Source organism: Somniosus microcephalus, chromosome 20 (genome assembly GCF_052327205.1).
Source record: "Somniosus microcephalus isolate GS21.2 chromosome 20, FLI_Smic_1.0, whole genome shotgun sequence".
In the NCBI taxonomy this organism is placed as follows: domain Eukaryota; kingdom Metazoa; phylum Chordata; class Chondrichthyes; order Squaliformes; family Somniosidae; genus Somniosus; species Somniosus microcephalus.
In genome coordinates this window covers 559,328-574,046 of record NC_141006.1, presented here as the reverse complement: position 1 = coordinate 574,046, position 14,719 = coordinate 559,328, and the positions used below count along the sequence as shown (strand labels likewise).

Genomic DNA, 14,719 nt, shown 5'->3' with positions numbered 1-14,719 from the left:
GCATCGGTTTACTGCCCGGTATTGAACGCAGTGTATATTTCAGGACCGGTTTACAGCCCGATATTGAACGCCGTGTGTATTTCAGCACTGGCTTACTGCCCGATATTGAACGCAGTGTATATTTCAGGACCGGTTTACAGCCCGATATTGAACGCAGTGTATATTTCAGCACTGGTTTACTGCCCGATATTGAAAGCAGTGTGTATTTCAGGACCGGTTTACAGCCCGATATTGAACGTAGTGTGTATTTCAGGACCGGTTTACAGCCCGATATTGAACGTAGTGTGTATTTCAGCACCGGTTTACTGCCCGATATTGAACGCAGTGTGTATTTCAGGACCGGTTTACAGCCCGATATTGAACGTAGTGTGTATTTCAGCACCGGTTTACTGCCCGATATTGAACGCAGTGTGTATTTCAGGACCGGTTTACAGCCCGATATTGAACGCAGTGTATATTTCAGGACCGGTTTACAGCCCGATATTGAACGCAGTGTATATTTCAGCACCGGTTTACTGCCCGATATTGAATGCAGTGTGTATTTCAGCACCGGTTTACTGCCCGATATTGAACGCAGTGTGTATTTCAGCACTGGCTTACTGCCCGATATTGAACGCAGTGTATATTTCAGGACCGGTTTACAGCCCGATATTGAACGTAGTGTGTATTTCAGCACCGGTTTACTGCCCGATATTGAACGCAGTGAGTATTTCAGCACCGGTTGACTGCCCGATATTGAACGCAGTGTGTATTTCAGCACCGGTTGACTGCCCGATATTGAACGCAGTGTGTATTTCAGCACCGGTTGACTGCCCGATATTTAACAGTGTGTATGTCAGTACGTGTAGCCAGATAATATTATTAATTAATCTAAAAGAAACCTTCAAGCTGTTGAATTCCTCCATCACGCTGTCTGCCGCATCTTTGAAGAGCTTTTTCTCTTGTTCTTTTACATGCTCCATTAATATATTCTGCATGGAAAGCACGACTTTTGCGCCTTTTTTCTTTGCAGCTTCTGAAAAGAGAGAATTGTATTAAGGATGAAATCTCTCAAATGTTAAGTACTGCCTCACCCAGCTATCTTTAACACACAGTAACCCTTACCAATGCCAGTGTGTGAATAACACACCATACCCCAATACCAAGTGTCAGTGTTAGCGTGCCAGCTATCTATAACACACCATACCCCAATACCAAGTGTCAGTGTTAGTGTGCCAGCTAGGTATAACACACCATGCCCCAATACCAAGTGTCAATGTTAGTGTGCCAGCTATCTATAACACACCATGCCCCAATACCAAGTGTCAGTGTTAGTGTGCCCAGCTATCTATAACACACCATGCCCCAATACCAAGTGTCAGTGTTAGTGTGCCAGCTATCTATAACACACCATACCCCAATACCAAGTATCAGTGTTAGCGTGCCAGCTAGGTATAACACACCATGCCCCAATACCAAGTGTCAATGTTAGTGTGCCCAGCTGTCTATAACACACCATACCCCAATACCAAGTGTCAGTGTTAGTGTGCCAGCTATCTATAACGGACAGTACCTTCATATGCTGGTTTCATCGTACGCTGAACAGACAAAACAGCTGCTTTATAAAGGCAAATCTTCCTTTCAATTATCTGCCTCTCAAGGTCACTTAATAATGTGTTGAGCTGCAACAGGATTTGAAAGTCATTAAAATCATGTTGTATATCCTGCAGGGTTTAAAGCAATGCACCCATAGTTTGCCAACAGCCCATAGTTTCTGTTTCATTTTGTTCTAACGAATGTGAAGCTGGTTTTATTTTTCTGATCTTGCATTAGCCATCCCTATCTTTCATTAAATCGCTAAGGCTGCGATATTTGCAGGGAAGCGCGGTAGTGAGGGGGAAACCTGGAAAGTATGGGGAAGCGAAGGTCCTGCCGATATTAACGGCAGAACATCATTATCATTTCCTTCATCCATTTCCCACGGGGCAGCCAATTAATTTGGTCGGCTGCTGAGTAGGAAACCAGCAGATGAAGGCCATTGAGAAAAGCCTCTGGTAATCAGAAGAGATCGGATCTTGGGATCAGAGCGTCAGAGCTTGGATTGGAGCTTGGTGGGGGTTGCCGATCGCAGAACCACTTCCCGACTCATTTCGCTGCCGTTTTTCCCTGGGAAACCCAGCCGGCAAGGGTTAAATTTAAATCAGCCTCCCAACGGCACTGTGGGAGCCTGATTTAAATATAATATAGTGCCCCGCCTCTTCAAGACCAGTTCCCCAATTTTTAATTATTAACAATCAGCAGCCTCCGCCACCTCCGATATTTCCTGTACGTCCCAGTTTCTGTGTCATTCTAGCATTGTGCTCCGCTTGGGCATGAACGAGCGGGGGAGGGGCGGTGGGAGCGATGGCATGAACGAGCGGGGGAGGGGCGGTGGGAGCGATGGCATGAACGAGCGGGGGAGGGGCGGTGGGAGCGATGGCATGAACGAGCGGGGGAGGGGCGGTGGGAGCGATGGCATGAACGAGCGGGGGAGGGGCGGTGGGAGCGATGGCATGAACGAGCGGGGGAGGGGCGGTGGGAGCGATGGCATGAACGAGCGGGGGAGGGGCGGTGGGAGCGATGGCATGACTGAGCGGGGATGGGGCGTGTGAGCGAGCATCCTGCCTCATTTCAGGCCAATGTACTTGTTGGGACTCAGTGCAGGTGTACGAATTGATATCTGACACCACGGCTTGTTCCTGGATCTGCGCCAACTGGAGGAGTCCTGGGGTCTGTTTGAAACCCCAGGCTGTTTAGAGGCAGCTTGGCTGCTGATCTCTATCCCGATCATGATGGCCTGATACTCAGATGTGCTTCCATTCCAACCTGCTTTCAGATGCAAGGTCGTATGGGTGCCATGCTCCCCAATCTATGCAAATAGAAGTGGTGCTACCGAGCCTCTCTTGGTGATGGACACTGAAGTCCCCCACCCAAAATACATTCTGTGCCCTTGCTAACCTCAGTGCTTGCTTCTTTCCAAGTGTTATTCAACGTGGATGTTACTGGTAAAATAGATAAGGGAGAACCAGTGGATGTGGTGTATTTGGACTTTCAGAAGGCTTTCGATAAGATCCCGCATTGACTTGGATAGAGAACTGGTTAGCGGACAGAAAGCAAAGAGTTGGAATAAACGGGTCGTTTTCCGAGTGGCAGGCAGTGACTAGTGGGGTACCGCAAGGATCGGTCCTAGGACCCCAGCTGTTCACAATATATATTAATGATCTGTACGAGGGAATTGGATGAAATATCTCTAAATTTGCAGACAACACAAAGCTGGGTGGGAGGGTAAGCTGTGAGGAGGATGTCGTGAAACTCCAGTACGATTTGGGCAGGTTGGGTGATTGGGCAGAGACATGGCAAATGCACTATAACGTGGATAAATGTGAGGTTATCCACTTTGGTGGCAAAAACAGGGAGGCAGATTATTATTTGAATGGCAATAGATTGGGAGAAGGGGAAGTGCAAAGAGACCTGGGTGTTATTGTGCACCAGTCGCTGAAGGTAAGCATGCAGTTGCAGCAGGCGGTTAAGAAGGCAAATGGTATGTTGGCCTTCGTAGCAAGAGGGTTCGAGTACAGGAACAAGGATGTCTTGCTACAGTTGTACAGGGCCTTGGTGAGACCGCACCTTGAGTATTGTGTGCAGTTTTGGTCGCCTTATCTGAGGAAGGACGTTCTTGCCATGGAAGGAGTGCAGCGAAGATTCACCAGGCTGATACCTGGGATGGCAGGAATGACGTACGAGGAGAGATTGGGTCGATTGGGCTTATACTCATTGGAGTTTAGAAGATTGAGAGGGGATCTCATCGAAACCTATAAAATTCTGTCAGGCCTGGACAGACTAGATGCAGGAAGGATGTTTCTGATGGCCGGGGAGTCCAGAACCAGGGGTCATAGTCTAAGGATAAGGGGTAAGCCATTTAGGACTGAAATGAGGAGGAATTTCTTCACCCAGAGAGTGGTGAACCTGTGGAATTCTCTGCCACAGAGGGCGGTGGAGGCCAGTTCATTAAATATATTCAAGAAAGAGTTGGATATATTTCTTAAGGCTAAAGGGATCAAGGGATGTGGGGAGAAGGCAGGGACAGGGTACTGAATTTGGATGATCAGCCATGATCTCATTGAATGGCGGAGCAGGCTCGAGGGGCCAAATGGCCTACTCCTGCTCCTATCTTCTATGTTTCTATGTGGAGGAGTACTGATTCATCAGCTGAGGGAGGGCAGTTGGTGGTAATCAGCAGGAGGTTTCCTTGCCTGTGCTTGACTTGAATCCATGAGACATCTTGGGGTCCGGAGTCAATTTTGAGCACTCCCAGGGCCACTCCCTCCCGACTGTATACCAGTGTGCCGCCACCTCTGGTGGGTCTGTTTTGCCGGTGGGACAGGACATACCCAGGGATGGTGATGGAGGAGTCTAGGACACTGGCTGAAAGCTATGATTCTGTGAGGATGACTATGTCAGGCTGTTGCTTGACTAGTTTGTGGGGCAGCTCTCCCAATTTTGGCACAAGTCCCCAGATGTTGGTGAAGAGGACTTTGCAGGGTCAACGGGGCTGGGTCTACCTTTGTCATGTCGAAATCCGTAGCCTAGGTCTATGCTGGCTGGTCTCTCTGGTTTTACTCTTATTATAGTTTTTCATAGCAGTTTGATACAACTGAGTGTCTCGCTAGGCCATTTCAGAGGGCAGTTAAGAGTCAACCACATTGCTGTGGGTCTGGAGTCACATATAGGCCAGACCGGGTAAGGACTTCAGATTTTCTTCCCTAAAGGACATTAGTGAACCAGATGGGTTTTTACGACAATCCAGAACAAGGGGGCAAAATCTTAAAATTATAGCTGGGCCATTCAGGAGTGATGTCAGGAAGCACTGCTCCACATAAAGGGTTGTAGAAATCTGGAACTCTCTCCCCCAAAAGGCTGTGGATTCTGGGGGTCAATTGAAGATTTCAAGACTGAGATTGGTAGATATTTGTTAGGTAAGGGTATCAAGGGATATGGGGCAAAGTTGAGTCAATGGAGTTAAGATACAGATCAGCCATGATCTAATTGAATGCTGGAGCAGGCTCGAGGGTCTGAATGGGCTCCTTCTGTTCCTATGTGTTTGCCACCTGCACTCCTGCCATTGCTTTGTGGCCACAGAACTGATATTCTACAATCCTCTGTATCAAGGTTCATTGCTGAATGGTTTGTCCCACTTCAGCCTAGGCACTTTAATACCAGTTCACTGTAGGTAACAACTTCTTTTCAGTCGATATCACTACAATATGAGGCCAAGTTTCCACTTCTATCCTCAAAAGTTCTTGCCATGAAATGTGGCACTTATGGTTCATGTAGTTTTGCTGCCATTGTCCTTCGTTGCTGTCACTGGAAACCTCACTTCACCAATGCAGGTCAAATGATTATTTCCAGTTATGAAGCCATTTAATTTGCATGATCACAGGTTAGATTTCATTAGACGGGTAACTTACTGTCTGTGGTAAGTTACCAGAGAAACTGTGGACCCAGTGTAGCAATGGCTGGTGGATAACCATGGTGGGACACTCAACCAGCAAACATCCTGTACACCCGCAGGTAGCATAATATCACTCTCACCATCACACGAACACCAATTATCACTTACCTCAGATTTCATGAAATTCTGCCGGCATTCCCAAACCCATTCATTTTCTCCCGCAGATTTGGTGGGGAGAGCCTCGTCTATCACCTTAGTTAATGTGGATTGAAAGAGACCCAAATGTCCTTTTATCGATCTCCTTGTAGCTCTTTCAAACCTATTGAACCAAGCAGTTTACTTTAAATCATCAGAAAGTCTAATCCTTATCCCTACACTAAATTTATCAGTTGCAATTTCCTCATTCCTTGCACCTTCAAATAGACAGATAAGAAACACCTGGACCTTTTGGACTAGTTCTATATCAGAAGAGGGGAGGGGAGGAGAGAGAGAGCCCACTTACAGCTAGTCCCCTGTGGTCCAGCATTGTGGATAAACACAGGGATTTCTGTGGGCAAATCAAGTTACTTGCGGACACCCTGATTCTCGAATACTTCATCATTTCCATATGAAAGATGACTAGTAGGGCAGGGTTGCAATCTAATGAGAAGATCACTGCTGAAATCTCCAACATATCTAAACAGAGGCTGCGCCACATGATCCCTGTTTGTCCATGTATATGAAGTGTATTTGGGTTTGGACCAACTGTGACATGGACTGATACAGCACAGAGGAGGCTATTCGGCCCATCATGTCTGTGCCGGCTCTTTCAGAGAGCGATCCAATTAGTCCCACACCCCTCCTCTTCCCCCATAACCCTGCACATTATCCCCCTTCAAGTATTGATCCAATTCCATTTGGAAACTTTATTTGATCACACTTCTGTGAAGTGCCTTGGGTTGTTTTACTATGTTAAAGGCACTGTATAAATGCAAGTTGTTGTTGTTGTTGTCAACAAGGAAGTGCTGTCAAACTTAGAAATACTACGAGCCCCAAAACATCACTAAATCTTCAAATAAATTTTAAAAAACACATTTTAAAATAAACTATAAATTACATGAAATAACTATTTTAAACAATAATTTAAATTTTTGAAAAAAATAATTTTATTTTCTAACGGGGCTAAAAATAAACGTACCTTTCTTTAAAGTATTTAAAAATAATAAACCTGTGGAAAAAAATGTTTTAATTTTAATTAATTCACCACTTACCTTGTAAAAAGCAGGCCTTACGCCTGCTTTTTGAATGTGTAAATTCTGCAGACTTACCCTCCCGGGAAAACCTGCAAAAAAAACGTAAGTTCGATGCGCACGCGCAGTCTCCCGCGCACGCGTTCCACCTCTGAACCCCTGCTTTCAGGGGAACGGAAGTGCCGGTTTCCCGCACATGCGCAGTGCATGCAGGAAACCGGCACTTCCATTGGGCTTACGGGTGAGTACCCCGTGCGTACTCACCCGTGGAGACCCGAAGTTCTGGGCCAACAATCCAGTTGAGGCCTAACCAGTGTTTTATAAGGTTTAGCATATGAATCACACTGCCCAATATTGCAGCCTGTTCATGGGTCAGGTGAACTGCTGTTGAGACCAATACCTTCGGGGAAGTGTTCTTGGTTCAGATTAGGGGAAGCTGGAGGGAGTGGTTTTGGTTCAGATTAGGGGGGGCTGGAGGGAGTGGTTTTGGTTCAGGTTAGGGGGGGCTGGAAGGAGTGGTTTTGGTTCAGGTTAGGGGGGGCTGGAAGGAGTGGTTTTGGTTCAGATTAGGGGGGGCTGGAGGGAGTGGTTTTGGTTCTTGGAATCGGAACAGTGTTAGACAGAGAGAATTAAACACATTTACAATGTGGGACACTCAGGGACAGAGGGAATCTTATCAGATCAGCCTTCAGTCTGCCAGTTGCTGAAAGTTGAGAGTACGTTGTCTCCAAACAGCTAATGGACATCAACTTACAATTCCACGATTCACCTATCAGTGTGACTGGACAATTCCACTATCAGTGTGACTGGACAATTCCACTATCAGTGTGACTGGACAATTCCAGTATCGGTGTGACTGGACAATTCCACTATCAGTGTGACTGGACAATTCCATTATCGGTGTGACTGGACAATTCCAGTATCGGTGTGACTGGACAATTCCACTATCAGTGTGACTGGACAATTCCACTATCAGTGTGACTGGACAATTCCACTATCAGTGTGACTGGACAATTCCATTATCGGTGTGACTGGACAATTCCAGTATCGGTGTGACTGGACAATTCCACTATCAGTGTGACTGGACAATTCCACTATCAGTGTGACTGGACAATTCCACTATCAGTGTGACTGGACAATTCCAGTATCGGTGTGACTGGACAATTCCACTATCAGTGTGACTGGACAATTCCACTATCGGTGTGACTGGACAATTCCAGTATCGGTGTGACTGGACAATTCCACTATCAGTGTGACTGGACAATTTCACTATCAGTGTGACTGGACAATTCCATTATCGGTGTGACTGGACAATTCCACTATCGGTGTGACTGGACAATTCCACTATCAGTGTGACTGGACAATTCCACTATCGGTGTGACTGGACAATTCCAGTATCGGTGTGACTGGACAATTCCACTATCAGTGTGACTGGACAATTTCACTATCAGTGTGACTGGACAATTCCATTATCGGTGTGACTGGACAATTCCACTATCAGTGTGACTGGACAATTCCACTATCAGTGTGACCGGACAATTCCACTATCAGTGTGACTGGACAATTCCACTATCAGTGTGACTGGACAATTCACCTATCAGTGTGACTGGACAATTCCACTATCAGTGTGACTGGACAATTCCGCTATCAGTGTGACCGGACAATTCCACTATCAGTGTGACCGGACAATTCCACTATCAGTGTGACCGGACAATTCCACTATCAGTGTGACCGGACAATTCCAGTATCGGTGTGACTGGACAATTCCACTATCAGTGTGACTGGACAATTCCACTATCAGTGTGACCGGACAATTCCACTATCAGTGTGACTGGACAATTCCACTATCAGTGTGACTGGACAATAATAACAACAACTTACCTTTATATAGCACCTTTAACACAGTAAGACATCCCACAGTGCTTCACAGAAGTGTTATCAGACAACATTTGACATCGAGCCACATGAGATATTAGGACAGATGGGTAGGTTTTAAATGAGCGTCTTTAAGGAGAAGAGAGAGGTCGAGAGTCAGAGAGGTTGAGGGAGGGATTGCCAGAGCTTAGGGCCTGAAGGCACGGTCACCAATGGTGGGGCGATGGAAATCAGAGATGCACAAGAGGCTAGAATTTAAGGAACAGAGATCTCGGAGGGTTGCAGGGCTGGAGCAGGTTACCGAGATAGGGAGGAGTGAGACCATGGAAGGATTTGAACACGAGGATGAGAATTTAAAAGTCGAGTCATTGTCAGACTGGGAGCCAATGTAGGTCAGTGAACACAGAGGTGATGGGTGAATGGGACTTGGTGTGAGTTAGGATACAGGCAGGAGTGTATTAGGATAGTTGAGTCTAGAGGTAACAAAGGCATGAATGAGGGTTTCAGAAGTAGATGGGTTGTGGCAGGGGCGGAGACAAGTGATGCTGCAGACGTGGAAGTAGTTGGTCTTGGTGATGGAGAGAATATGTGGTCGGAAGCTCATCTCGGGGTCAAATAGGACGCCATGGTTGCCAGGAGTCTGTTTCAGCCTCAGGCAGTTGCCAGGGAGCAGGATGGAGTCTGCGGCTAGGGAACGGAGTTTGTGGCAGGGACCGAAGACAATATTAAATTGAAGGAAATTGCTGCACGTCCAGGACTGGATGTCAGACAAGCAGCATGACAAATCAGATAGTGGAGGGGTCAAGAGAAGTGGTGGTGAGGTAGAGCTGAGTGTCGTCGTGTTTTCAGATGATGTCACTGAGAGGCAGCATGTAGATGAGAACTTGGAGGGGGCCAAGGATAGAGGTAATGGTGCGGGGGATGGGAAGAGAAGCCATTGCAGGAGATTATCTGGCTACAGCTGGACAGATAAGAATGGAACCAGGTGAGGGCAGCCCCACCCAGCTGGACAATGGAGGAGAGGCGTTGGGGGAGGTTGGTGTGGCCAACTGTGTCAAAGGCTGCAGACAGGTCAAGATGGATTTCAATAACTAGATGATAGACTCAGGATTTTGTAAACTTAACATTAAACCCACGGTACAAAATCTGCTGCGCACCCCCAGCAGAGTATGGTTGTTTGTGTTAGAATCTGCAACCGCTCATTTTTAGATCTTCTGCAGCTCAGTGGCGTTTCCCTCATTTAGGGATCAATTTGTCTTTCGGTTGAGGCTTCAATCGAGGCCCTTTCTGTCTGTTCAGGTGGAGAAAAGCAAGGGTGTTCTCCCAGTGTCCTGGATCAACATTCTTCCCTGGGAGAACACCATCAAAACAGATTCACTGGTTATTCATTTCATTCCTGTTTGTGGGACCTTGCTGTATGCAAACTGACTGCTGTGTTTCCCTAAGTTACAACTATTAGTACTTAGTTGGCTGGGTAGTGCTTTGGTGCATCCTGAGATGTGAAAGGTGTTATATAAATGCAAGTTCATTCTTTCTTCAGACTTGGAGCTTTCTGGGTTTGGACCAGGTACTACCTGTATCACAAATACTCATGGGGTGGCATTTCAAACTACACACCAAAATCAGCCCTAAACTATCCCTATGGGGGACTGCAAAGTTTTCAAAGTGGAATGATTCTGTGGAAAGCCTACCAGAGGCAGTGCTACAAGGCTAACAGAAATGAGAAATCTTCACAACTCCTGGCTCCATTCAAGGGTTAGATGGGATGAAGGTTTGCTGACTGTGGAGCCCTCAAAGGGGAAGTCAGATTCAACAACATCTATGACTCAACCCTGCTCCAGGGCACAGGCCACACAGAGCAAGGAGAGCACTGCGTCACGGCTTCCAAGGAAGCACAGCATCAGTCATAAAGGAACAGGTTAAGAGTATATTCAAATGGTAAAACACTTACAATAAATCAAATAATGATAAAGGTTTGTTTGGCTAAGAACCAAAGTAAAATGCTGTAGGACAGGAAACTGCTCTTTCTGTTCAAAAGCAGGCAAGCACCAGCAGCAAAACACATTAAATCTCCAAATTAGTGAAAATAAACTGCATTCTTCCTATAAATTGAGCTTCTAACTGCATTTACTAAACCGAGGGGATGTGAAGCTCGACTTTGCCTGATGTTTAATGATCCCTGGTTGGTCATTCGCCAACTCATTTATTAGTGTGTAAGTTTTGTGTGGGTTACTAGGATACTTACTGAAATGTAGTTTTAGAAAAAGTATCAATTTCACGGTAGAGACACTTTGACAGATCGTAGTTAACGTCAATGGGCCCGAACGTGGCCGAGTTGTACATTCCATGGTTTCTACATATCGCCTTCAGTGTCCTGTGGTAACCTTGGTAAGTTTTAGCCCCTGGCTACAAAAACAACAGGAACACCAATGTGCACATTATTTGTGTTTACCATTTTAAGCAATGATTATTTTGTTATACAGTTACTTTATTTAATGGTTACAGATAGGTTACTAATTTACATCAGGACTGGCTCCAAGACCTAGATCTGTTCTAACTGAAAGCAAAATAATGCACAATAAGAGATTGGCGCTTATCAAGTCCCACTGGGACGTGTACATGTTCCAATTGTTTCAGCAGCAGAAGGGAACTTGTGCCCCAGAAGCGGCTCTGCAGCATGTGAGGAACCTCATCAAATCTGGACAATAGACGCCACCATTCTACTCCTGCCAATGTACAATTACATCGAGTCTACAGCTCAGAAATAGGCCATTTGGCCCAACAGCTCTGTGCTGGTGTTTATGCTTCACACGAGCCTCCTCCCACTCATCTTCATTGACCCCTATCTACATATCCTTTCTATTCCTTTCTCCCTCACATGCTTATCTAGCTTCTCCTTAAAGGCAACAACTACTCCATGTGGTAGCAAGTTCCACATTCTAATTACTCTCTGGGTAAAGAAGTTTCTCCTGAGTTGGGTTTATTAGTGACTCTTATATTTATGACCCTTAGTTCTGGTCTCCTCCACAAGTGAAAACATATTCTCTACATCTACCCTATCAAACCCTTTCATAAGCTTAAGGACCTTTCTCAGGTCACCCCTCAGCCTTCTCTTTTCTAGAGAAAAGAGCCCTCGTCTGTTCAATCTTTCCTGATAGGTATAACCTCTCAGTTCGGTATCATCCTTGTAAATCTTTTTTGCACCTCCTCCAGTGCCTCTATATCCTTTTTGTAATATGATGAAAAGAACTGTACAGAGTACTCCAAGTATGTTTGCGGAACACCTCCGTTCAGTCCGTACGGGTGACCCTGAGCTTCCGGTCGCCTGTCACTTTAATTCACCGCTTCACTCCCACTCTGATCTCTCTGTCCTCGGGCTATTGCATTGTTCCAGTGAAGCTCAACGTAAGCTCGAGGAACAGCACCTCATCTTTCGATTAGGCACTTTACAGCCTGCCGGACTCAACATTGAGTTCAACAATTTCAGATAATTATCCCTGCCCCCATTTTTCATGCTGTATGATTTTTGCCACTCCCATTTGCAACATTTTATCTTTCCTGCCTCTTACAAAAGTACAGTATATTCTTTCAATTTGTTCCTCCCCTCCTAACTGCCCACCGCCCCCCGTCTCTGCACCTGCTTAATATCTGTTACAGCTCCAGCTTTTTCCAGTTCTGATGAAGGGTCCCAGACCTGAAACGTTAACTCTGTTTCCCTCTCCACAGATGCTGCCTGGCCTGCTGAGTATTTCCAGCATTTTCTGTTGTTATTTTATGTTCTCCTAGCTGGGGGGGGCCCGGCATTGCCAAGGCTTTTTTGTAAAACGGCAGTTTACAGGGCCGCGCGGTTGACGGCCGGCCGCTGCCGCTCCCCCGCTCTGTGTCTCAGGCCGAGCGGTTGTCAGGCCCGGCCCGAGTGACCCCCAACTCACCTCCCGCTCCAGCGGGCCGCCGCAGCTTGCCCCGCTCGCTGTTGAGTAAAAGCAGTGAAAAAAATGGCGGCTATGTTTCGGGAGGCTGCAGGATTAGGTCCCGCCCACACACGGAATGAAACGCCCCCCGTGACGCACCGATTGATCAACCATCAGGTCACTGAACTGTAGGATTGGTCAACCATCATGTCACTCAACGCTAATGAGCAGTAGGATTGGTCAACCGCTAATGAGTGGATTTTTGTATACTGGCCGAACAATTTTTGTCTGACCAAAAAGTAAATATGCCTATGAGACTCCCCTAATCATAAGCTTTGTTTTGATATAACATATGTGTAGGTACGCTCTATAACTTTTGAGTGTATAGCGGACAGACAGACAGACATATAGACAAACGGATCCTTTTATATATATACTAGCTGGGGAGCCCCGCGTTGCGAGGGCAATTTTGGGGCGCGAGGGCATTTTTGGGGCGTTTGGTCTCCCTGCCCCTGTGTGTCCCCCCTCTCCCTGTCATGTCCTCTCCCTGTCCTATCCCTCCCTCCCCTCTCTCCCCTCCCCTCCCCTCTCTCCCTCCCTCCCCTCCCCTCTCTCCCCTCCCTCCCTCCCCTCCCCTCTCCCTCCCCTCCCCTCTCCCCCTCCCCTCCCTCTCTCCCTCCCCCTCCTCTCCCCTCCCCCTCTCTCCCTCCCCTCCTCTCTCCTCCCTCCCCTCCCCCTCCTCTCCCCCCCTCCTCTCCCCCCCCTCCCCTCCCCCTCCTCTCCCCCCCTCCCTCCTCTCCCCCCCCCTCCTCTCCCCCCCCCCACCCATCCCCCCCCTGCTTCCTCTCCCCCCTCCTCTCCCCCCCCACCCCTCCCCCCCCCACCTCCCCCCGCTCCCCCACTCCCCTCTGTCCCTCTCTCCGGCCCCTCCCCCTGCCTAGCGCCTGAGGTCCGGTGCCGTTGCTGAGGTCCCCCGCGTATCGCGCGGCTGATGGACGGCCCGCTGCGGGCGGGTCGGGCAGCGCATGCGCGGTGAATGTGGGCGGCGCATGCGCGGTGAGTGCGGGCGGCGCATGCTGCGGTCAGTGCGAGCGGCCCGCGGGAGCCGGCAAGGCCATTAGCGAGCGGGAAACTTCGGGCGGCGCGCCCACACGCTCCGTCCGCGACACCTGAGAGGGGGAAGTAGAGAGAGACAGAGAGGGAAGAGGAGAAGGAGAGAGAGGGGAAGAGGAGAGAGGGAAGAGGAGAAGGAGAGAGAGGGAAGAGGAGAAGGAGAGAGAGAGAGAGAGACATTTTTTCAGCTTCAGGCCTGAGTCCCCCCTGCGCGAGGGTGAGGAGGAGGGGGGGGGGGGTTGCTAAACACAATATAAAACTCAAATAAATTGTTAATTAATTGCCTAACACATAATTGAAATATTTACCTTAGTTCCCTAACACACAGAAAGTGTGGGGGAAAAAAATCGTGGAAAATCAAGATGGCGGCCACTCACCTCGGTTCAGAAGGATAAGGCCCGCCCACACACGCACCGATTGGTCGGACCGGTCAGGTCACCGAAGCGTAGGATTGGTCAATTGTCGAGTCACTCGACACTCAACTGTAGGAAGACCTCGACGTCACACGGTCGCTAATGAGATGCTAATGAGGCGAACGCTGAACGTTTTTGGGACACCGCGGGCGGGATTTTTGTCCGGCCGAAACGTAAATACGCCTATGACCGGTCCCGGAATCGCAAAGCTTTCTTTTGAGGCGACGCGCGTGTCGGTACGCTCTGTAACTTCCAAACGTATAGAGACCAGGCAGACAGACAGACAGACAGAAGAGCCGCTTTATATATATAGAGATACTAGCTGGAGTGCCTGGCGGTGCCGAGGCTTTTTCGAGGGCATGTTGTTGTTGGAAGAGAGAGAGGGAGCGACTGGGGGGCAGACAGAGATCGACTGGTGGGAAGAGAGAGAGCGACTGGGGGGGAAAGAGAGAGAGTGACGGGGGGGGAAGAGAGAGAGCGAACTGGGGGGAAGAGAGAGAGCGACTGGGGGGGAAGAGAGAGAGTGACTGGGGGGGGGAAGAGAGAGAGAGCGACTGGGGGGAAGAGAGAGAGCGACAGGGGGGGGAAGAGAGAGAGCGACTGGGGGGGGAAGAGAGAGAACGACTGGGGGGGAAGAGAGAGAGCGACTGGGGGGGAAGAGAGCGACTGGGAAGGGGGGGAAGGAAGGGGGAGGGAGGAAGGGGGGAA

The 14,719-nt window shown here is 48.3% G+C and overlaps 1 protein-coding gene across 2 annotated transcripts in view; it reads right to left on the bottom strand.

The window, feature by feature from the left end:
* The window catches only part of LOC147103016 (nuclear GTPase SLIP-GC-like), a 425,066-nt gene that overhangs the window by 32,337 nt on the left and 378,010 nt on the right, over positions 1–14,719 (bottom strand). For both annotated transcript variants that reach the window (XM_085962284.1, XM_085962285.1), the window contains exons 14-17: positions 10,820–10,980; positions 5,639–5,789; positions 1,553–1,661; positions 882–1,015 (exon numbers count right to left, since the gene is read on the bottom strand). In XM_085962284.1, the coding sequence (XP_085818410.1) occupies positions 882–1,015; positions 1,553–1,661; positions 5,639–5,789; positions 10,820–10,980 (555 nt within the window). The remainder of the gene's footprint in view (positions 1–881; positions 1,016–1,552; positions 1,662–5,638; positions 5,790–10,819; positions 10,981–14,719) is intronic.